Genomic DNA, 22,584 nt, shown 5'->3' with positions numbered 1-22,584 from the left:
TTATCGTCCTCAGAATTAGTCATCTGATTATCTTTTCAGTTCAACTAAATACACGTGATGACTTTCTTCAGGGTATTTTCTAAAGCAGAATTGATGTGAACTAACATATTTTATGCTCACTGGACGTTGTGGAGAGCAGAGGCATCCTTGGTCACTAAAGTGATATGATCTGTTCTTTACTTGAAGGCGGCATATGAGATACAAGCTAAATTGGCATAAATTTTGAGAGACCAGGTTGATGTCAGATAATAAGCTAAAGGAAATGGCTCCAGGTACTTACTATCTAGTTTTTTTAAGGACTGTTCTCCAATCAACCAGATTTTTAAATCTGATATTTTCTTCTGCCCTTTTGTATCTTCTGAGGGTGTTTATTCATGTGATCCTTGTGTATTTGTTCTACAGTCTCCTAATATTCTGTAATTAAGAATGGGCTTCTTGCATGTGTTGTGTAAGATATAAGACTGATGGCATTTTGAGTTTACACAGTCCTCTAACTAAACTGGTCTTTCAGATGGTTACAACTAAATACAGGAAACTGAAAGTTAATTGTCATATTAATGGCATAGGATGACTGAAGTGCTGTGTTTCTGGCCATCTTTTGACAGTTAATATTCAGGTGAGGTTCTATTTTTTAATCAATTTCTAAAGTTTGTCCAAAAAATAACATTGAAATTTGGTTTGGTGGAGAGCAACGCTAAGCAATGACCAATGATGTTTGGAAAAGTAACTCAAGTAAAACAGCACTTGTTTCTGGATGTGGAACGAGCTATGCACATAGTTTTGCCAAACATATGGCTCTATTAATTCCCAAATCAAGTAATTGACAGGTATGTCAGTGATGGTTAAGGATAGTGTGAAAGTTGTATGAATATTCAATTGACAAAACAGTTCTTTGTCTGACAGATTAGAAACCTGTCCTGGCTTCAGCTGGGATAGAGTTCATTTTTTTCTTAGTAGCAAGTACATTGCTGTGTTTTGGATTTAGTACAAGAATAAAGTTGATAACACACTGATGTTTAAGTAGTACTTGCCCCAAGTCAATGATTTTTCAGTTTCCCATGCTCTGCCAGTGAGCAGATGAACAAGAAACCAGGAGGGAGCATGGCTTATCTGAACTGGCCAAAGAGATATTCGATACCATAAAACATCATGCCCGGGGTATAAACTGGGATTGTTACCTGGGAGAGGGACCAGTTGTGGCTTTGGGATGGACTGGGAATCAACAGATTATGAGCAATTGCATTGTGCATCACTTTTCTTTCTTAGGTTTTATCTCTCTCTCACCCTTTCCCTTTCATTTTACAATTAGTAGTATTAGTATTATCATCATTAGATTTTACTTTGTTTTGGTTATTAATCTGTTCTTATCTTACCTACAATTTACTTTTTTTCCTGATTCTTCTCCTCATTCACCAGGGAGGACACACGCACTGAGTGAGCGGCTGTGTGGTACTTAGTTACCGACTGGGCTTAAACCATGACACAGGCTATATTACAGCCATACCACTTAATGTGCAATACTTCTGAGGCATGAGTGGTTGAAGACAGAATTTCGGCTATTTCAATATGGCTGAACTGACAGACAAGCCTCAACACACCAAGCTGTGGTCCAGATACAAATTTCACCTAAGAAGAGTCTATATCCACTTCTAATATAGAATTTTCTGGTAACTGAGAGTTTTTCACAGATTTATTTTTAGTTTTGAAAGAGTCTTAAGGAGTGGTAGTTTTGATTCAGTGGAGAAAGAAATTAATCCAAGACAACACTGACAAAATGGCAGGCCTGTCACTGTGCTGGTTTTCTAAATATCTCTGTAGGAGTAAAGACATTATCTACAAAAGTACTGTGGTAGGCTTTCTGTTTCTGCAAATGCATTTTTAGCATGTGTGTTGCAGGGAAGTGCATAGTCAAAAGAATAAAGAATGACAAGTGGAACAGAATAAAACCATGCGTATTGTATATCTCCCTATACATGTTTAGTTGTGCTTTTGCATAACATAAACCTAGAATATTTACAGAGCCAGAAAAACTGAACTCCAAGTTATACAACTGCCAGCAATTACTGTCATCATGTCAGGATTATGAAACTACTGCTATTCTTTCACAGTAGTCTCTGGTTTTTGGCTCATCATCATTATCACAAAGCACAGATCCTTAAGGATTGTGTGACTGTGTATACCTTTCAGACCTTTTCCATTCCTTGTTTTTACAGTAACTGGGATTTAGTTGTTGCAGCTCCTGTTCAGCCAGTGCAGAATGTGATGTGCAAGCTATTTTCCAGTTCAAGTACAGTTGACTGTTTCTTGCAGACATGAGGAGGTAATTTCATACCTCAATTTTAGTACCAAATGAAGCCAGTCAGAAAGCATAAAAAGAGAAGAAAGGAAAACAGTTCGAATTTCAGTGGCAACTCCAGTTTATTTTTTCCTTCAGCAGTTCCATTCAACCAGCAGTCTAGTGAACTTAACTATAGCTTCCTTGATTCATGTTGTGCCCTTAACAGGTAAACAGACTTCCTACCATGCCATCTTTTATTTTCCTTGCTGCTATTGTTTTAGTACTAGGAAACTCTAGTGAGTCCATGCTGGGTTCAGTGAGCCTGTAACCCCTAGAGATCAATCAATTAGCTGCAAACTCAGAACGATGCTTTCTGCTTGGCTGATTTCAAAGATATGGCCTTTAGAACAAGTCCCAAAGGATTGCAACCCAAACATGCTTTTATCAGGAAATCAGCAACACAGCTGATATATGTTCTGAATTATGTGAAATTTGGTACTTATATTTCTTCTATGACCATGCATGGTGTCAGTATGTCCAAACCAAAATGATAATAATGATTCAGTAAATAGGGAGTTTCTGCCTCCAGGAGGATCTCTGGTATTTTTTATAGGGCAATAAGATGAGAAGTCAAAATTCTTTATTAATAGTCAATTACCTTCTTAAGTGGGGAATAGGTTAGTAGTTTTCACCTCCAGTTTGTAGCTCAGGGAAAGGATAACATACTATTGCAGATAGCATTTTTAAACAATGTATCATAACAAAAAAAAAGAAGTAGGTTGATCTGAGAGTTGTTTCCGTTGTCTCGTGAGATTTAGGAATAGAATAGAATAAAACAGAACTGAACAGGACTATTTCAGTTGGAAGGGACCTACAACTACCACCTAGTCCAACTGCCTAACCAATTCAGGGCTGACCAAGTTAAAGCATTCATGGCAATTAAACCAAGTAGTGGATAGCCCCACCTCTGTCACAATGTCCCCTTCACAGCAGCAATCCTCACTTGAGGATTGTGAGAAAGTGTAGATAATGAATAGCACTGTGTTGATGGACTTGCAATTGTTGTAGTACATCAGACTCCATAAGAAATATTTTTAATCATTTTATGACTTAAATTAACAAACAGCAACTTCTTTTTGTAAGTGAAATTTTTTTGTATTTTGTTGAGTGCTTTCAGTGTTCAAATGCTGCTGAGTTTTTTACCATAGCTTTTTGCCTTTATGAACTTAAAAGACTATCATGGAATTGGTTAGGAGTCTAATCAGTCTGCAAAACTTTGAGTGATAATGTTAACTTTGATTAAAGAATGTGATGAAATCTTGAAAAACTTTAGGTTTGGCATCTTATCACATTCAATGTAGGAACTGTAAATGATTATGAAAAAAAGAAGTCTTTTAATACAGAAGCTCTTTTTATTTTTAAGATTTTCATTTGTGCACATGGACATAAATCATCAAGATATGTGTACCCAGTTTATGATGGAGATCACTTTCTTGTGTGTTTTGAAAAAAATTCTTATACACTACTGGAACATATTCATAGAAAAAAGGTTTGGTTAGAGACATATTAGAAAAGAATAGAAGAGCTTTATAGTATCTCCTTGTTTATCTGGAAATATTTCAAAAGAAATAGATCTGAATGTGGAGATAGAGAAGTGATATAAGTTAAGAACAGTGTTCTCTTCAGTGATAGACAAATATAAGAAAAGGGATGGTACAAAAATTTGAAAAGATATGAGGTAAAATATGGCAAAAATGTATGTTGTTGACTGTTCTGAAGTATTCTGCGTTATGCAGGGACCATGTTTGTATAAGGCTAAAAGGAAAATTAAAATTCCCTTTGTTTTTCATCAATTTGAGCAAGCTTTGAGGAGTTTTTTTAATTTTCACTTCATAGTGAATAATGCCATTTGATTTAAAAATGTGATAACTTTTAAAAAAGCAGGTAGAAAACAGTCTTGTAATAGCATGTAAGTAATTAGATGGGGACTCTCATTAGATCATTTTAGTGTAGCATTATTTGGTTTCCTGAACTCTTGCTGTACATGTTTGTATTAACCAATGAGAAGGAAAAAAGTGAGTTAGCCCAAGGGTTTTGTTGTTCAGCATAAGTCTTATTTTTAGTTTATCAGTTGATCCAATGTATTAGTCACCATGATTTCAGCTGAATCTAAAAAGTGCAAACACCACATTTGGAGTCTAATGGAGGAATAATACTTCCTTTTTAAAAAAATAAATATATATTTTTATATATGATTTTCTGGAATTTTCGGAACAAAAAGCTGATCTCTTCCTTTTAAATGCATCTGTGGTCTCAGAAGAAATAACTCTTTTCTGTTGGTTTAATTTGTTTTCTTTTTCTTTTCCCAAAGCTGATAACTTCATTGACATTTGTGATTAATTGGGTGTTAAAGATGCTGACATTTAAAGTTGATCCTTCTTCTTTGCAGCTACTGTAACAAAATTGAGCTTACAATTCTTTTCACCTAATTTTCTTTCCAATAGTTACCAGTGTTGAACTATTTAGCATATATTGAGCTGCTGTGTCTGTCCTAAAACTTCATATTTAAAGACATAGCATAAAGAAAGAGTATTTACCATTTTGGTTATCTGAAAAGAAGACTAAATTTGAAAATAAAACATAGCAATGTGGGGTACTCCTGATTTTTTTATAATTACTTGAAGAATTTATATACTGCGTAAGATAGTTATTGCCTGTGTGCCACATTAGGAGTGTATCCTTATGCTGGAAGAATAGAGATCCTTATTTCTTTTGATCTTTCTTTATTTTTTGTTCTTGCTGTATGTGCCTAAGCTCTCCTTCAGAAGGGTGAAAGGTGATCCCAGGAAGTCTTAACAGAGGGGTCCCTCTGTGGTGGATAGGCCCTGATGTAGCAACAAGTAAGTTAGAAGTTATCAAGATCAGGGGAATTTTTAGCATACTTCTCATGGTCTTTGAGTTCTTATTTGGTTGGTTTGATTGTCATTTGATTGAAAAATCTTTGTAGCTACAGAGGGTATAATAACACAGGATATACCAGGGGAAGTTTCTTACAGATCTTTAAAGCAGTTCCTCAATTCCCCTTCTGTTGATGTTTTCTTTTAAAAAAGCACTATAAAGATACAGATGAAGATATTATCTTCCTAATAAAGAATTAAGTGCTGAATTGGTACAATAATTGTGTCAATTTGATGTGGTGGCTAAGTGTCTAGAGCTGGTGGTAGTTGATGCAAACAAAAAATGAATTTTCTTGATCTGTAGCTTTTAACGAAGAGGAAAGCAAACCTGCAATGAATATATTTTTCATTTGTTTTGAGTTTGTCAAGTTATACTGACTACACTTCCAAATGCAGTTTAATTTTTTTCTGTGCAGTTGATTTGCCTCTTGATTTTTTTCTAATCTATTTTGCTCTATTTACACGTAATATGAATAATCATTTAAAAAATGAAATATTCTTATTAAAGTGCATTTTCTGAATAATGTAAATATTTGCTTTTTGGAGGTATTAAGGACAACTGCATTTTAGCTCTCTTGTTGTGAGGGAAACCAAAAAGAGAAATCAAACACACACCCATACACATTTACACACTAAAATCATGATGTGCTGGGGGAATATAAGAGAGAACCCTAAAGAAATAACTGTTCTGCAACAATGTGGGGTTTTTTTTGTTTTGGTTTGGTTTTTTTGTGGTTTTTTTGTTTGTTTGTTTGTTTTGTTTTGTTTTTGTTTGGTTTTTTTGTTTTGTTTTGTTTGGGTTTTTTGGTTTTTTTTTTTTTTTTCTTTTTTGCTGGCTACCTCCAATAGAAATATAGAATAAACATACCATGTGAGAGATGAACTGAAGCTGTGATGCAGTGGGACTGAAGAAAATTAGCTATTTGAAAAGAGCACAACTTTAGAGAAAACTGTATCATAGCAATGGCATAGAAGATAGGAAAATTCTTCTGCTTAATCTTTGGGCTTCTTTATATTACTATACATGTGACATGCTAGCCTTGCTAAACATTGCAGCTTATTTAGAATAAGTTCCTTAGAATGAATGCATTTATTCTAAAGAAAGATGCTTGGGTTACTGCTTTACAATAAGGCATCTTAGTACTTCATTAATTTAATATAGACTTACTACGTGTTTCAGAATGAAGGCTTAAACTATCTGGAATAAAAAATTAACTTGTATTTAACATCAGATTTCAGTGAGAGGACATAATAGCATCATTTCGGAAAAATGCACTTGCTTAGTGTAACCATTTAAGGAGGCATAGAAAGGCTTTCAAATGGATGATGAATTGCGATTAGAGGAGGAATAACACTTGTTATTTCTGTCCAACTGAAAATCTAACATTACAGAACTGCGTGTATTTAAAGTCATTAAATATGAACATGGAGCTGAAAAAAATGTCAGTTTTTAATTGTTTGATTAGATTCTGGACAATAGATAAGATATCTGCAGAGAGCCATACCTACAAGTCCTAGTTCCAGATGGGTGGATTAGTTAATGCACCTCTTTACTAATCTACCCACTTCTTTATCAGTAGTACTTACAACTTCTCCAAGTTGGCCATATGACTATACTTGGGAAAAATGTATGGCAGATAAGGTGATTGTTTATAGAATTGAAAGGCTAAATCACATGGGAAATGCAAATCAGAGATGCTGGTGTGGCAAATAAAAGAACTAAATGGACGTGAGAAGTAGGAATGGTTGGAGGGAGCAGGGACCATACATAACTATGGCAGTGAATCAGAAGGAAGGCAGTAAGATTATTTTATTATAACCAGACAAAAAAAATATGATAAGAACCCATGAAGTTGGAAGATGAAAAAAGAGAATTGCTCAACTTGTTTCAAAGAGCCAAAAGTCAACTGGAGTCTACTTGAACCTAAACTGCCTGAAATAATATCCTGTGTCCAACACAGTGGGTTAATGCCAAGAAACAGAGCTGAAAATGATTTTACACATACGGAGGAATTTTCTTTTGTGAGTTGATAAAAACCAGACATCCAATCTTGTTCTTCATTACATAATGCTAATGTTTTTTTCTGGGAGAGGTATTCATCATTTAGAATGCTGCAGAAAAAAAAAATAACTCTTCAAAGAAAACTCAAAACTTGCACCAAATGATGACGTGTGTTTCCCTCTTACACAGACTGCTGTACTTTCAGCACGTCACTGCATTAACCTTCTCTAAAAGACTGGATCAGATTGAAGTTTCTACCCGTTAGGCTTGAGGTGTTCTTTACTCTGGGTTCACAGCATCAATAGATATAGCTCTGGTATTAACAACTGTGACTGACAGCTGCTCTCCTCTGCCTAGTGTTACTTGCTTTAATAATCGCAGAAGAGAGAAACTGAGCTCCCTTAGGGTCTGGTTTGAGCCAGTTGGATACCTGCTTCAAAAATTAAAACTATGCTATCCAGTGAGAAGAGTATATTTTTTTTTTGATTCTTTTTTTCAGCAGCATAGCTGTATATGAAAAAAAATGTTCTCCCAAACTCTCAGAGTTTGAAATAATAAACTTACATGAGGAAGGGACATTACTTAATCAGTTTCTAGTGGGTATCATCATGTAATGATGTTAAACTCATTTTTTGACATATTTTGAGAAAAGCATCATTTTGATAACATAACAAGTATATATATACACCTTGAGGAATGTTCCATGATTTTTGTCTGGAGAAGGAACATTTAAGATGTGGCAGAAATTTTCTTTCACACTAACTGATTGAAATAGGTTATTTTATTCAGTAAGACAACATTGTTGAAATATTTCTAAATACTTTGTAATTAGGTATAAACATTAATACATATACTGACATATATGCATATATATAAAACCTGAAACTTATGTATTTGTCTTGCAGGGGTTGATAAGCTGATCCGTCATTTACACAAACACAACATACCCATGGCTGTTGCCACCAGCTCGGGTGAAGCCTCATTTCAGCTGAAAACAACCAGACACAAAGACTTTTTTGGTCTTTTTCATCATATTGTGTTGGGAGATGACCCTGAGGTGAAGTGTGGCAAGCCACACCCTGATCTGTTTCTAGTTTGTGCAAAGAGATTTCACCCTTCTGCACCTCCAGAGAAGGTAAGAAGGGGAAGGGACAAATTCAATTTAGGAATATTCTCTTTGGGCTATATTTCGATTTTTTTTTTTAATGTGATAAATACTTAGATTAAATTTAATACAAACATTATAAAAATCAGCAAATTCTGTTTTCAAATATGTTTGGGCTGTTGAAGGAAGAGATTTCCCCGCACTTTGTAGTGTGTGTGTTTGTAATGCTGATTGCTCTATTTTACTACCCAGTAACATGCAGTAATAGAAAAGTGTAATGATTCTCTGCTGTATAAATAAATCTGCAATCTTAACTTCACTATTCAAAATTTGGAAACAGTTGTTTAAACGTAGTTCAGTTTTGTCCCAGTTTAAATGAGACAAGTGTCTTTTGCTGAGGATGAGTTAGGAGAAAAGACCCACATTTCTCTTTCTAAGCAATTATAAATCCAAAATTAAGAGGCTCCAATTGAAGGAAAACAAATTATGGAAAAGGGAAAATAACAGCCCTTTATTAAAAGGACCTGTGTGTATTAACAGAAACACGAAAAAACCCCAAGTAAAACAACCAAGCAATACTCCTATACCCACAAATAATCCTCTTCAAGAACAAACCGATAAACTGTCAAAAGGAAAAGTAAACAGTTCAATTTTTGTGCCCTTTAGTGCAATTCCAACCACAGTCAGCAGGGGGCGCTGTCGGGTCACTGGAGATGCAAAATTTGTAATGTCCTGTACCATTCACCAGGTGGCGCTGTTGGGTCACGGGAGATGCAGAACTTGTAATGTCCAGTGCCCGTCACCAGGCGGTGCTGTGAGATCCCTGGTTACCATCACGTGGGATGAGGGAGGGGGAAAAACAACACCCTCCAGAGTATGTCAGAAAAAAACCCAAAAAACCCGATTCCCCTTCCCTTCCCACACTGGGAAAGGAGAGAGGGAGTGGGGGAGGGGGGGGAGGGGGGAAGGAAAAAAAAAAAAACCAGCAATAAAACAGAAAGTTCTCCCAGTGGAATAAAACTCACGATCTTCAGCTGGTTAGAATTCACTTCAGGCAAAAACTGCAGCTGGCAGTGGCTCAGGGCAAAAAGAGACAGCAGCAGGCTTCTCCTGCCGTCCCCCACCCCAGCCCACCCACCGGCACACACACCAGCCCCAGCCACACCCCCAGCCCACCAAAATTCCTCCTCCCCCCGTTGCCCTGGAGACAAGAGAAAAAAATAAACTTTTAACTCCTTCATCTGCCCATTTCCTAGGAGACTAATCTCTCGACCATTAACCAAGGGGATATGTCTTTTGTGTTGTTAAATGCTTACCTGTTAACCGGGGGGAAGGGAGAAAATTCTTTGCCTGGCTTACAAGAGTTAACTAAACCACGACAAGTTTATTTTTCATACATTCATAGCTGACTTACCTCTTAAGTGTCAAAAAATTAAAGATGGTTCTTTGTGAAGAGGGCATATCTTTTCTCTTATATTGTAAATCTCTGAGATCATATTCTTTTTTCTCATTTAAAACTATCAGTTTGAGCAATCTTTCTCCAAGAGTTAGGTGTGTTTAGTTTTCTCTCTTATATATAACTTTCTAAACTTTATTCTGAAATAGAAATCTGCAGGAAAAATATTTGAAAGATAAACTGAGAGTTGTTAAAATAATGTCTCCACTTTTATTTTAAATTAAATTCCCTTTATCCTTGGAATATTTTTCTCTCTTCTTCTCTGTCCTGACTGGAACATAAGTTATGAAGTTTCAGAGTTTCATTATTGCAGAAAAATGTACTACCTAATAATTTTAAGGAGCAAGTTTAGGTAGATTAGACTGTGATTACTGTTCTCTCAGCAGGATTATTGAGGAAAAAGTGGCTACACAAATACGTATGGAATGATTAACTGATTCCTTAGCCTTTTGTACTTCAAATTGTCACCCAGAGTCTAAATGGTATTTTCACTGCCTGAGAATACAAAGTGAAATGTTTGATGCAGTGTGGTTTACTGTTGAACAGTGTTAATCAAACTGCGTTTGGGTTTTGCTTTGTTTTTTTTTTTCTGTTGCAAGTTCTCAAGACATTCTGTATATGTGCATCAACTTCATTTGTGAGCTTGCATGTTCAGAAAAGATGCAAGAAATGTACCTAAACATGTTCATGCTCGTGGCATTGTAGGGGCATGGTAGATACTTGTGTGAGTAGGCCTTGTAAGGCTTGTTCCAGATGTTGAAATCTGAGCAGCAAGGCTGTAAATCTCACCTTAGAGTTAGGGATTTATGAATTTTGAACTTGTTAATATTCAGTTCAGAGCAAATATTGGGAAGCAGCCCAAGGTTTTGGAGAGAGGAAGAGAGGAATTGAACACAAGCTTAAACCACAGCTTAATATTTTTTCGTATAAAAATATTCTTCCCTGCTTAACTGTAGGGAACAAAAAATCAGGGTGTGTTCCTGTAATGTTGTATGGTATGTTTTTTTTCAGAAACAGGATGAGTTGCATAATGAGTACTTTTTAATTGGATGGAAGTATAACTGTTCTGTAATTCTGAAAAAAAAAAGAGCAGAAAGTATTCATAATTTATATAAAGCTGGGTTGTAACTGTTACTGTATCTCAAGAACTAAAAAAACTGAATGTCATCTGCGTTAATGGCAAATTAACTATAATTTTATGTGAGGAGCATAAGCTTTCCCAAAACCCTTAGTTTATTTGACTCTATTTCAGAAAAGTCACAAGGTGGTAATAATTAAAAAATACAAAAACATTAAAAAACAGCCCAAAAACAAGCAAAGAAAAACCAGTGACACCGTTGTAGATATTTTTTTTTCCCTTAGTTATGTTAGAAATGAAAAAAAAAAGATTAAAGAAAATAGTAGCATCTATATTACACCTAATATTTTTAAACTATTTTAAAGGTATGTTGGACAAAGTTAGAGATTGTATTTTTGTTTAGGTTTGTATTTTTAATTTTGTTAACCTTTTTTTTGAAGAAGAACATAAATGTTTTTTTCCTCTATATGAAGTTTACAGCATCAGCATTCCCTTAGTGCAGATTAAATTCAACTGAACTTTTGTTGGATCTACAAAAATCACAAATGTCGAAGTGTGGGAATTTAGCACAAGCGCAGAACTCTCGAGGGGAAGAAAAGTATTTAAAGTGATATATAAATGGATATGATATTGCTTTACTGTCATTGAAGGATGACATAATTGTCCATCTGGGAATTTCTTAAATGCTGACCTTTTGGTTTGCAGTCTTTGGTTAACTAGGAACTTAATATGCATGATGAAATCACAGCACAGGAATTTCGAACAAGGTACACCCTGCCAATTCAGCCTAGGTCTTGCTATCTTATGATACGTGAAGCATCATATGAACTGCCAAAACTAGCAACAATGCACTGTCATATAAGTAATTAATTAAATCAGTCAGGTAATCAAAATATGATCTGGAGATTAAATACTAGAAAACTTACATTTTTCTAAAATTTAAATTTAAAAATATATACTCAAATTTCTGCTCTCAAATGCACAGATGCAACTTGTATGAAAACCATCTGGAGCTGTACATATGTAGAAACAATGTGTTCTTGAATATTATAGAAATTTCAGGCCAGAATGTTCAAAACACTGTGTTCTTTTTCATACATTTTATTTAGACAATTAAATAATACTTTTCATAGTATTGTTTTTATTTGAATTTTGGTGAGGGGAATACTTAAGCAGACTGGACATGAGTAATTCCGGGGACCCTGATGGGATACACCTTCTAGTGCTGAGGGAGCTGGCAGATGTCATTGTAAGACCACTTTACATACTTGTTGATTAATCATGGCCACTAGGAGAAGTGCTCAGAGACTGGAGAAAGCAAATGTCGCTCCTGTCTTCAAGCCAGGGAACTACAGGCTGCTCAGCCTCACCTCGATCCCTGGAGAATGGTGGTGGAACAACTAATCCTGAAAACCATTTCCAGGCACAGGAAGGACAAGCAGACCATCGGGAGCAGTCAGCATGGCTACACCAAGGGAAAGTTGTGCTTTACAAACTTAATTAACTTCTTTGAAGTGACTGGCCTGGTGGACAAGGTGAGAGCAGTGGCTGTTGTCTCCCTGTACTACAGTAGTGCCTGTGACACTTTCACTCATATGATCTTTGTAGAGAAGCTGTGGATGAGCAGACAGTGATGTGTTTTGAAAACTGGCTGAATGGTCAGACCCAGAAGGTTGTGATCAGTGGCACAAGTCTAGCTGAGTGCTAGTGAGTAGTGGTCAGTACTGGGTACAACCCTGTTTAACATCTTTATGACATGGTTGGAATGAAAAGAAGAGAATGCTCAGAGAGATCTTATTGATATGTAAGAATACCTCAAGGGAGATGGTAAAGAAGAAGGTCAGGCTCTGTTCAGTGGTGCCCAGTGACAGAACCAGAGTCAATGGGCACAGACATACACAAGAGACTGAGCATATCAAAACACTTTTTTTACTGTGAGGGTGGCCAAGCACTTGCAGAGATTGCCTAGAGGGGTTGTGGAGTCTCCATCCTTGGAGATACTCAAAATTTATCTGGACACAGTCCACAGACTAGATGAGCTCTGGAGGTCCCTTTAAATCTCACTTATCCCATGATTCAGTGATTGACTTTACAGATTTGATCAGGGGAAAAAAAATAAGGAAACAAAAGTACTTTTGCTAAACAATATATTTCTGTTCCACTTTTAATTTATAGGGCTCACATTATTAAAAATCATGATTTTGGAATGTATAAATACTAGAATATTTTTTCTTTAAAAGAGTTCATACCAACCTGGCCATTTTTGTGTATTTTTTATTTATATATATATATAAAAATAAAAATTTTCAATGCTATCTTGAAGTTTTATTTCATAATAACAAAAATGATATGCTAATACGTTTAATTTAAATATGGCTCTAACTCAGAGGGCTTCAGACATTCCTATGCCAACATTTATACATACTTCCAATACACTTCTGTCATCAAAACCACATAGATTAATTATCTTCCTATTTAAGGATGTTGCAGGCTAGGGCCTTTCTTTCCAGTATTTTGGTTGTTTCGCCTATAGCTTTTCTGTAAAATGAGGGACCTTACTAGTAGTTTAAAAGCAAATAAATCCACTTATATCCACTATTTAAAAAGAAGAATAGATTGTAGTAATACAAATGGTCATAACTCTCTTATGAAGAATCAGTCTGTTCTATTCTAAAAATTCCAAGTGATGTAAATCATCTCCTTAATTTAAAACTCTATATCTTTGCAGTTTCTTCCATTTCTAATTAATTAATTGATCCCATAGTTACAAATAATCTCGGTACCAAATCTAGTGAGAACTCATTAAAATTTTTTCAGACTGATTAAATGGCATTAGGATTTATGAGTCTCAGTGGATTTTTTTATGTCATAGAACAGAGAAGTTCAAAGAGAAATTTCTGTGACTTTTTTGCTACAGAAGATGTAGTGAAAGAGCAATAGATTCAGAATCGTATGACATTCAAATATTTTGTAATTTTATTCTATATTCTACAAATAAAACCGAGGATGAAGAAGGTTGATTTTAGTACTTTCTGTGACCATCATTTCTGTGAGTTTTTTGTAAAAAGGATGCTAAAACCTTTTTTTTATTGTCCCCTTCTTTCTTTTGTTTTTTCCTCCCCCGCCACATTCAACTTCACCATTTTTGGTGTATACATGTAGCGTATACATTTTACTTACTATGGTTTTCAGATAAGCAGCTATTTTATTAGTGATATTTCTCTTATTCCTTATATATACCTGGAGGTTTAATTTATTAGGAGTACAGAAATTACAGTCATGAACAGCCATTCTAGGTGGTACACTGAGCTGTAAATTGGAATGCCTGCTGTTGAAATCATGTGTTTTAGTCATCATAAATATGTCCTTTTCCATTTTATAAATTAATTGACTTACAATCTTTCATGAATGTTTACAATTCACAGATTTGTTATTGTAGAAATAACAAAAGCATGAAATGCGAAAGCACTTGGACATTTTTTGGCTTATTTGAATCTACATCAATGACTGTTTCTTCAGATTTGGTTCTATCCAAGCCAGAGTCTGTCTTTTGCATAGGCCTATGTTACCAACTTTTCCTCATCTCATCTTCTAAACAGCTGTTCATGGTATAAACCATTCTGATTTACCCAAGTTCTACTGTCTTATGTCTTTGAACTCGCAGTTCTTACTAGTTATTTTAGCATATTGCTAGATATTTGTTTTTTCCAGGTATAGCCTGCCATCATAATGGTCAGAGCATACCTGACTTAAAGTGTTAGGCTGCATTCAGGAGGACAGATACCAAAGAGTTTGTGGTCGGTCACTGTTGTTCTCAGACACTGAACAAAGGCAGGTACAGCACATGCCAGTGGCTGCTGCTGTGTGAAGAGAGTGTTGCTCCACAACTCTTTCTAAATGATGGTGTATTATGAGGTAGAAAGCAGAATTTGGTATTTCTTTTTGAAAGTCACTTACTGTTTTGTCTGTATTGATATAATTACAGTTCATCAGTTTGTTCAAATTAGGCATTTGATGGATTAGAGCCAATAAAGAACTTCTTGTGTTTTTTGATTTGTTGGTGCCAGCTCCAAGTGTAGCCATATACTTAGTACACTGAATAAAGGTCTGGGATGTTAGAGTGTTTCTGGTGTGTGTGTTTCCTCATTGGATAATTTCCTCACTGTGCTGTGCAGTGGCTGGAGAGAGCAAAGAAGTCTCTCCCTTGGCCGAAGTGTGTTGTGGTGGGGATGGTGCTCTTTGGGAGGTGGTGGGACTTCTGAGCAACTGATTCGATGCTACGAGAGATTGAAACCACTGCTTTTGAGTACACACAACATGCTTAAGTTTACAGCAAAAGCAGAGTTCACTCCCTTAATGAATTTAGATTATGTAGACTTTGATTATGTAGATTTTACTGTTACTGTACATGGAGTGACTGGGAAGTGAATGAACTATGTCCCATCATTTCTGTGTACCCAAATTAGTTTAGTTCTGTCATGTAAAACATGCACTGAAGTGTTGAAAGTGGATAGCAACTGAAATCTGAAAGGGTATATCTACTGGCTTGAGAACAGAATGTTTCCACTTTTCTGCCTTCAAACTAAGATGAGATGCTAAGTTCAGTAGGAACCTCCCTTTTTCTGATTTTTTAGCTTTTCTGAGAAATGAGTTCTTTGCTTTCATGTATTCATCCAAAATTGCCCAGTCTCAACAGCTCGTGTCTTTTTACCAGGATCTAAACATATCTTGCAGTTAGTCTTTTGTAAAGCATAATTGGAAAAGTAGTTCCAGTGCATTTTAAAAATGCCAAGAAAAATTCTTCACAGAAAACATAACAGCAAAATGGGAGTTCTGTTTTCTTTTTAAAGAAGATTAGAAGAGAGCTTTGTCCTTATCTTGTCTACTTTGTGGAATTCTTTCTCAAAAAATTGGGGAAAACATCTTTTTGAGCACTTTTCAACCTGAGAATTTCAGTTTTCCAGTCTTTGGGTTTCCTTGGGGATTGTCCTTGGCACTGCACAATGCATCAACTGTTTACTCAGGAAGGTTCTTGACTAGAACTTCGTCTTGAATTCATAAAGCTTTTACTTTTCTTCCTCTGCAGTGTGACTGAAGACTTATTTCTAGATGTGTTTTGAGTATTTAGTATATGTTGCTGGCCTAGTTCTTGAATTCCTGCTACTATGGGGCACTGCAAAATAATAAACAGCGTTAACTTTTTCCTGTGGGTTTCCATTCCTGCTGGAGAAGCTATTGATTTCAGACAGACACTGGAAAAATTAAAGGAATAAATTATTAATAAATCATACTTTTAAATTGTGTATTAAGCAATTTAAAGAAAGTGGGTATAGAACAATGTGGGTTTGTGTGTTAAAACTCCATCTTGAAATACTGCTAGAAGCTTTACACCTTGGGATGCAAAGAGCTCAGCACTCTAGTGGAATGTACTTTTAATGTGATATACTTCTGAATAGTCTGTTGGCTGAATCCTGCACCTTCCTCAGCTTCTGCACACTCTAAGCGTGTAGTCCTTACTTGTGTCTCCCAGGCTGGATGATGAGGTCTGTGATTATGAAGCTTACCTTCCAGCTTCGTAAGTGTAACAGACATGGCTGTAGAGAAAAGATCATGAGATATTTCACCAAATCTCATAATCCAGGACTTCTGAAGATGTACCTATCATGACCCACTGGTAGATGGTGTGACATTGGTTACCAGGCCATGTGAGAGGGAACTCATGTTTGTATGATACAGTCTTCTTAACTGCAGCACCATATTGAGACTCAAAATGTATTGTATATAATAATAATGGCCAGTCTTCGCGAGCGAAGATCCGGGGAAGGTCTTTCCACCTTCCAGCCTGCGCATTGGATTTTTTAGGTGAGACACAGTGTGCGCGGAACTGAGCCCACCCTTTAATCCTAAGGTTCATCTGCCGGGGCCAAGCGAGCTTGGACGGTGGCAGCGAGGTCCTTAGGACGTAGGTGGGTTGCCTTTAAGGGCTAACGAGCCCCACCTGCCCGGGAGTGGCCCTGACCGGGAATCGAACCCGGGTCTCCGCGGTGATAGCGCGGCGCCTTTACCACTGGACCACCAGGGGCTCCATGTATTGTATAACACTCCCTTAAATTCTTACAATACATTTCCACAAAAAGTGTCAGCCCTTACTTTTCTACAGTACACTTCACAGCTGACACAAAATACTCCTGAAAAGTTGCTGGCTCACAAGGCACAAGCAAAAGCCAAAGGTGCTGGCTCACAAGCCACAAAGACCTCCACAAGCTCCCCCCTCCCACAGCAAACTTCAGTGCAGAGTATGGGGTAGAATATGACAGCCACGCTTTGCTCAAGCAAACAAGGGAAAAAAACAAAGAATATCACCTCAGATCCTGCACTGATGCTGCCTCGTGGATGGTGCGAAGCTGGGGTTGCAGGACAAAGGAGACAAAAGAGGAAAAAAGGAGAAAAAAGAGAAAGAAGAGAGCCAGATAAAAGAAAAAAAGCTAGAGGGGGCCCAATCTCCTCCCTTTTATAGTTAAGGTGGTTCATACCTCTTTTGTAAATTAGACTACTTGTGTGTTGTGTTCAGATGCGCTCAGCCAGCCCTGCTCCAGGAAGTAAGCTGAGGGTGGCAACTAAGCAGTAGTCTCAAGGAGGAACAGGAAGTTGGCTCAGAATAGTGCTGGGATCTTCTCCTTCCATCACCTTTCCTGCAGCGATACTCAGAATGCTGGAGACAAAACATGCTTATACCTGGTCCTCTACACTACTATATACAGGGATCTTTTCCATAAATCCATAATAGGCCACTATTTTATATTTACAAGATAATTAAAGGAAGGAGATTGTTTGTTTGTCGTCGGGGGTTTTTTAAATTATCATGCTCTCAGTTCATTAGGTTGATTTTCTTCCTCCCTCTCCTCCTGAGCCATGTGTGCTTGTGTGTCCACACATGCACACACCCACCTTCTCAACATACTATCCCCCCCTCTCTCCCCCCGTGCTGGTAGTCTTTATTATATATTTGTGGAAGAAAAATTAGATGTTGGATGGCTTGAAAGTAATTTAGCTTTTAAGTGTTCCAGACGTTGCCCTTGTTACTGCAGTGCATGTTTATTTATGGATGTATTTGTCTTACGGAGATGAAAAAAGTCATTGAAATTCTGTGCAAAAAGTAACCTGGTCAAGGTTTGCTTTCACTTAATGTATCTGATTGGAAGAAGAAAGAAGGATTATAACTGGTACTTAGTCTTTGGGGTACCCTACTTGGGGGGGTGGAGAGGCAGGAATAATTTTTTTTTTCTTGCATTTGTCTTGATAATGTATCAAGTAGCTGCTAAGGGACTTGATGAAATGTGATGCAGAATAATAAATTATGCTCTGCAGCCTTCTTTGCTTCTACGTGAGGTGAGTGTGTAAGCACAAAGAGACTAGTACACCTCCAAATTCAAAAAACATTATATTCAGATTAGGAGGTCACTGGAGATGTGTTGCTAATTGTTTTAGGGAACTCATTATGGATATTATCACATATTAATTATGCATGGTAAGTAGGAAAAAGAGGGGGAAAATCCTTATTTTATGATAAATTGTTCACTGAGTTATCTTTTCTTTCTTTCAAGACCTTGAGCGTTTTCTTGGAGATGCCAAACAGCAGTCAGTGAATAATTAGATTTTAATTAACAAGAATTTTCACAAAAATGTTTTTAATGTCTTTTGGGTTATAGCAAGTATGAATAAATCCTCTTTCAATAAGATCTACTGCACTGATCCTCTCTGTATGTGAAGTTACCTTTGTAATTACCCCAGAGCTTGTTGTAACAATGCTTTTCAACAGTTTAAGGACAAAGAATGAAGACTGAAACAAGAAATTGCATTATTGGTAGTATTTTTTGGTTGCTTCTTTGTAAATTATTGTCATGAGGAGACCTCTGGAAACCTTTGAAAGACTAAAGTCAAATATACCTTGTTTTAATGCACTGTGGCTAGGGGAGGGCGAGTTCATTTTTGCTTCTTTTTTTCCAGTTTTTTGTTTGTTTAAATTACTTGGTTTTCTTGGAGATGTGGTTTTAGGTAGTTTTCAGTGACCTGGTATGCTTGGTAGGGTTCTGCTTAATCTGTTGTGTGATAAAAGAATTTCTAAGAGTCTGTCTTTTTGGCACGATTGCAGAAAACCTACATACAGAACAATCAATTAGCACTGGCAAATTATTTATAAACTATCAGGGCAAAGCATTTTGCTCAGACTAATTGCTGGGTCACAAAATAAATGGACTTACAAGATGATTACAAAGTGTACTCCATAAAGCAATGTTGGAGACTTTTTTTTTAATTGTTATTATTGTGGTAGGTGTTAGAAAAATAAAAGATCTTGTAGTATATACAAGAGCTGAAGACATGAAGACGTATCTGCTAGAAAAGGATACTTAACATTTCCATTCCACCATCTTTTTGTCTTAGAATAATAGTGTGATTCAAAGGCAAGAAGGAAATTATTCAAGTTAAGCTTCATTAAGACTAAAGTGATTCTGATTTAAAGTAGAATACAATTCCAAGCTGGGGTAGAAATACTGCCCTCCTATTCCATAAAAAAAAAGCTTTTCACGTTTGTCTAACTGATACTGAATAAAGGAATTACTGTTCATGCTCACATTCAGTGTCCATCTTATTCAGTACCATCTCTGATGACAGCTAATACCAGAGGCTTAATAATCACCTTTTAGCTAGAGGAGGTTAGTTTATCCACTTAAATTCAGTTGCTCCCATATCAAGTAGTAGAAAGCTCTTTTATACAAAAAAAAAACAGAACAAAGCTATAGTAACCCTTTCACAGTATTTGTGGGTTTTCTTGATACTGACGTGTGCCTGGGACAATGAATTCTGTAAATCTTTTGCATGTGTTCCAATGTCAGCTTTTTATATGTTAGGAGTGAGAAAGATAAGAAATAATTGATCTACCATTCAGTGTTTTAAGTACTGATTGTCACATCACTTTTTTATTTTTTGCTCCATAAATAAAACTCTAAAAGAGTCTGTTCATAACCTCACCATCTGAAAGGGCTGTGTTTGGGATTTTTTTGTGGGGCTGGAGGGGGCAGCGGTGTGGTTGGTTTTGAGGTTTTTTCTCCTCATAAGCGTTCTGATTGCATTTCTTCAGACCTTTCCTCCCAAAAACGTGTTAACATAGAATATTGTCTGTGGCATATAGTGAATAGTGTAATGTTCTAGAACATTACAGATGAGACCACTTTATATATATATATATATATGTATATCTGTGAATATAAACAATATATCCACCCAAGCTCTGAGTTTTTGCTGAGCTGTCTACAGTGATGTTCAGTACTTAAACTGAATGTTAGAAAATGCAGATGTCATTTATTTTTTTTTCTAGGTAATGTGTACTGCCTACATTTCTTGACCTTTTTTTTTCCATTTGACACTTGACTGCCCAGTAGACTACCAAAGTACCTAGAGATGTTATCCCAGATGACCTACATAATTTTGTGTCATTAGCAGATTTTACCAAGCAGAGAGATATGGATTAGTAGTCTATACTTCCCTGAATAGAACCAGAATTATTTTAAAATACATCTGCAACTATTTTCTAAAATACTGGCACAGTAATGGAAATGGTTTTGTTATTAGTAACTCCTTCAGTTTACACTTCAATTGCTTCAAGGCTTCAAGGTCTTGCTGACTAGCAAAGACTAGTTGATGAGATTTCACCCACTGCTGAAGTTATCTTCTGTTACAGAACATGTTTTCCTCCATTAGGAAATTGTCCTCTTTCTCCTGAACAGATACCTGGTCACAGTGATTCACTTGCTGTCTACATAAGATATTATTGCATCCTGTAGCTCAGGCTGGAGACATTAGAGGTTGAAGCCTATTGTCCTGAACTTTAAAACTATTACAGACTCAAAATATTACTGATTCAAAAATGTGCCATGGGCAAAAAGCATAATGGTATGTAACTTATCCTACTGCTTTTCACTTTCAATAATGCAGTTATCCCAAAATAATTACAAGAGAGCCTTTCATTTTACGAAGAACGATCATTTATCTTAGGTAGAATGCATTTGCAGTTTTAAGATTAGCTATGATATATCATTTGAAGACTGATTTCAGTTGTGAGTTTTTAACTTTCCAGGCCAAAAATTTTCATAGAGTTTTTTTTTTTTTTCTTAAATTTCAGCAAAAAATATTTGTAATTATAGTAATAACTAGTCATATGATCATAGGATGACTTCCGTGAATAGTTATATTGTGTAGAGTAGGTGTTTGAAGTTTGAGAAGGTGGAACTCCTGCAGTCAGGTGTTCTAGAAGTCAGGAATAATGTTATGACTCTACCATACTGTGACGATTGCTAGACCTGGGAATATTCCTGAGATCCCTGATGTTTGTGTGCCATTGCTGCTTAGTGTGGTCATCATATTTATAGTTAAGTACACCTTAAACCAAGAGGGGGTAAAAAGCATCATATTCATGTATGCTGAATTATAGGCACAGTGCCTGCTCTGGACAACTGTTGGGAGCACTATGAAATATATATATAAACATCTAAGACTACAAGAAGTACACACATAGCTTGTAGAAAGTAATCACTGCATACACACTGATTGGCATTTATTTAATGAGCATTGTGGCTTTTTAAACAAGATTCCAAGTTCCTATTTTAGATGACAAGCAAATATTGTCCCTCAGTTTTCCTCAGAGTTAAAGAGTTAACAGAGGTCATTCCTGATAGAATTAAAAAGTAAATCAACCAGCTCTGCATTAGCTTCCAGCTGTGTTCCCTGCTGCCCTGGTCCAGCAAGAAGCAAAAGCGATTTAAGCAAGACAAATTTCAGTTAATAGCTCAGCAATAAGAAGAGAAGGAAGAAGAGCATGTACCAATGATTCCTGAAAGAGTGTATTTTTAAAGATACTGCTGAAGAGGGATGAAGAATGTAGGCATGGAGATTGTACAAGGCACAGAGGTCAGCATGATATAAGACATACAGCTGAAAGTGGGAGAAAGAGATAAAGAATGCAATTAAGTCAAAGGATAGAAGATGTCTAGGGAGTAGAAGGAAATAAAAGCAAGACATGCAGTAATTGTGGGTAAGGTAATATAGGGCCTTGAAGGTGAAAATGAAAACTTAAATTTGTGACTGCATTAAGTAATCTATGTAGCTTTATTATAAATTATAAAGAGTTAATAGTGTACAGTAGTCCATTTGTCTTTATGGCTTTCTCAAGCATTTTTTAGGGGGTGTAGATGAAGAGTGAAGAAACAGTAGATAAGTTAATGATCTATATACTGAAATAGTAAAAGCATTTACTTTTTTTGAGGCTAAGCATTCTGTCTCAAGAGGATTGGTAGCTGATGTGACAGGGCTAACATTATAGCAGAAACTCTTTGAACATTTAGGATGCTACATGTCTAAATTTAAAATCTCACGAAGACAGTGGAAAGGAGTCAGCTGCAAATGTACTCTTTGGCATGTCTCTCAAAGTAAAGAGGTTTTCTTTAGAAACACTGATGTCAGAGTTTCATCTTCTAGTATTGCATTAACTTGTAATTCTAAAGCGTTTGGACAATTTATTGCTGTCCCATTCTCCTGTCACTTCTTTTTTTTTTCTTCTTATCTTAGCAATCAGTTGAAGAGCAAGTATGCTTGAAAGATGATTGTTGACTTTGAGTAGGCTGGTGGAAGACTGTTTCACTGATATCTTCCTA

The 22,584-nt window shown here is 36.2% G+C and overlaps 1 protein-coding gene across 2 annotated transcripts in view; it reads left to right on the top strand.

The window, feature by feature from the left end:
- The window catches only part of PUDP (pseudouridine 5'-phosphatase), a 68,537-nt gene that overhangs the window by 28,210 nt on the left and 17,743 nt on the right, over positions 1-22,584 (top strand). For both annotated transcript variants that reach the window (XM_050333871.1, XM_050333872.1), the window contains exon 3: positions 8,143-8,372. In XM_050333871.1, the coding sequence (XP_050189828.1) occupies positions 8,143-8,372 (230 nt within the window). The remainder of the gene's footprint in view (positions 1-8,142; positions 8,373-22,584) is intronic.

The sequence above is a fragment of the Myiozetetes cayanensis genome, unplaced genomic scaffold (genome assembly GCF_022539395.1).
Source record: "Myiozetetes cayanensis isolate MyiCay16 unplaced genomic scaffold, myiCay2020 scf5-8, whole genome shotgun sequence".
Classification (NCBI taxonomy): domain Eukaryota; kingdom Metazoa; phylum Chordata; class Aves; order Passeriformes; family Tyrannidae; genus Myiozetetes; species Myiozetetes cayanensis.
The sequence above is the reverse complement of the archived record's forward strand: the minus strand, read 5'-3'. Positions and strand labels throughout refer to the sequence as shown.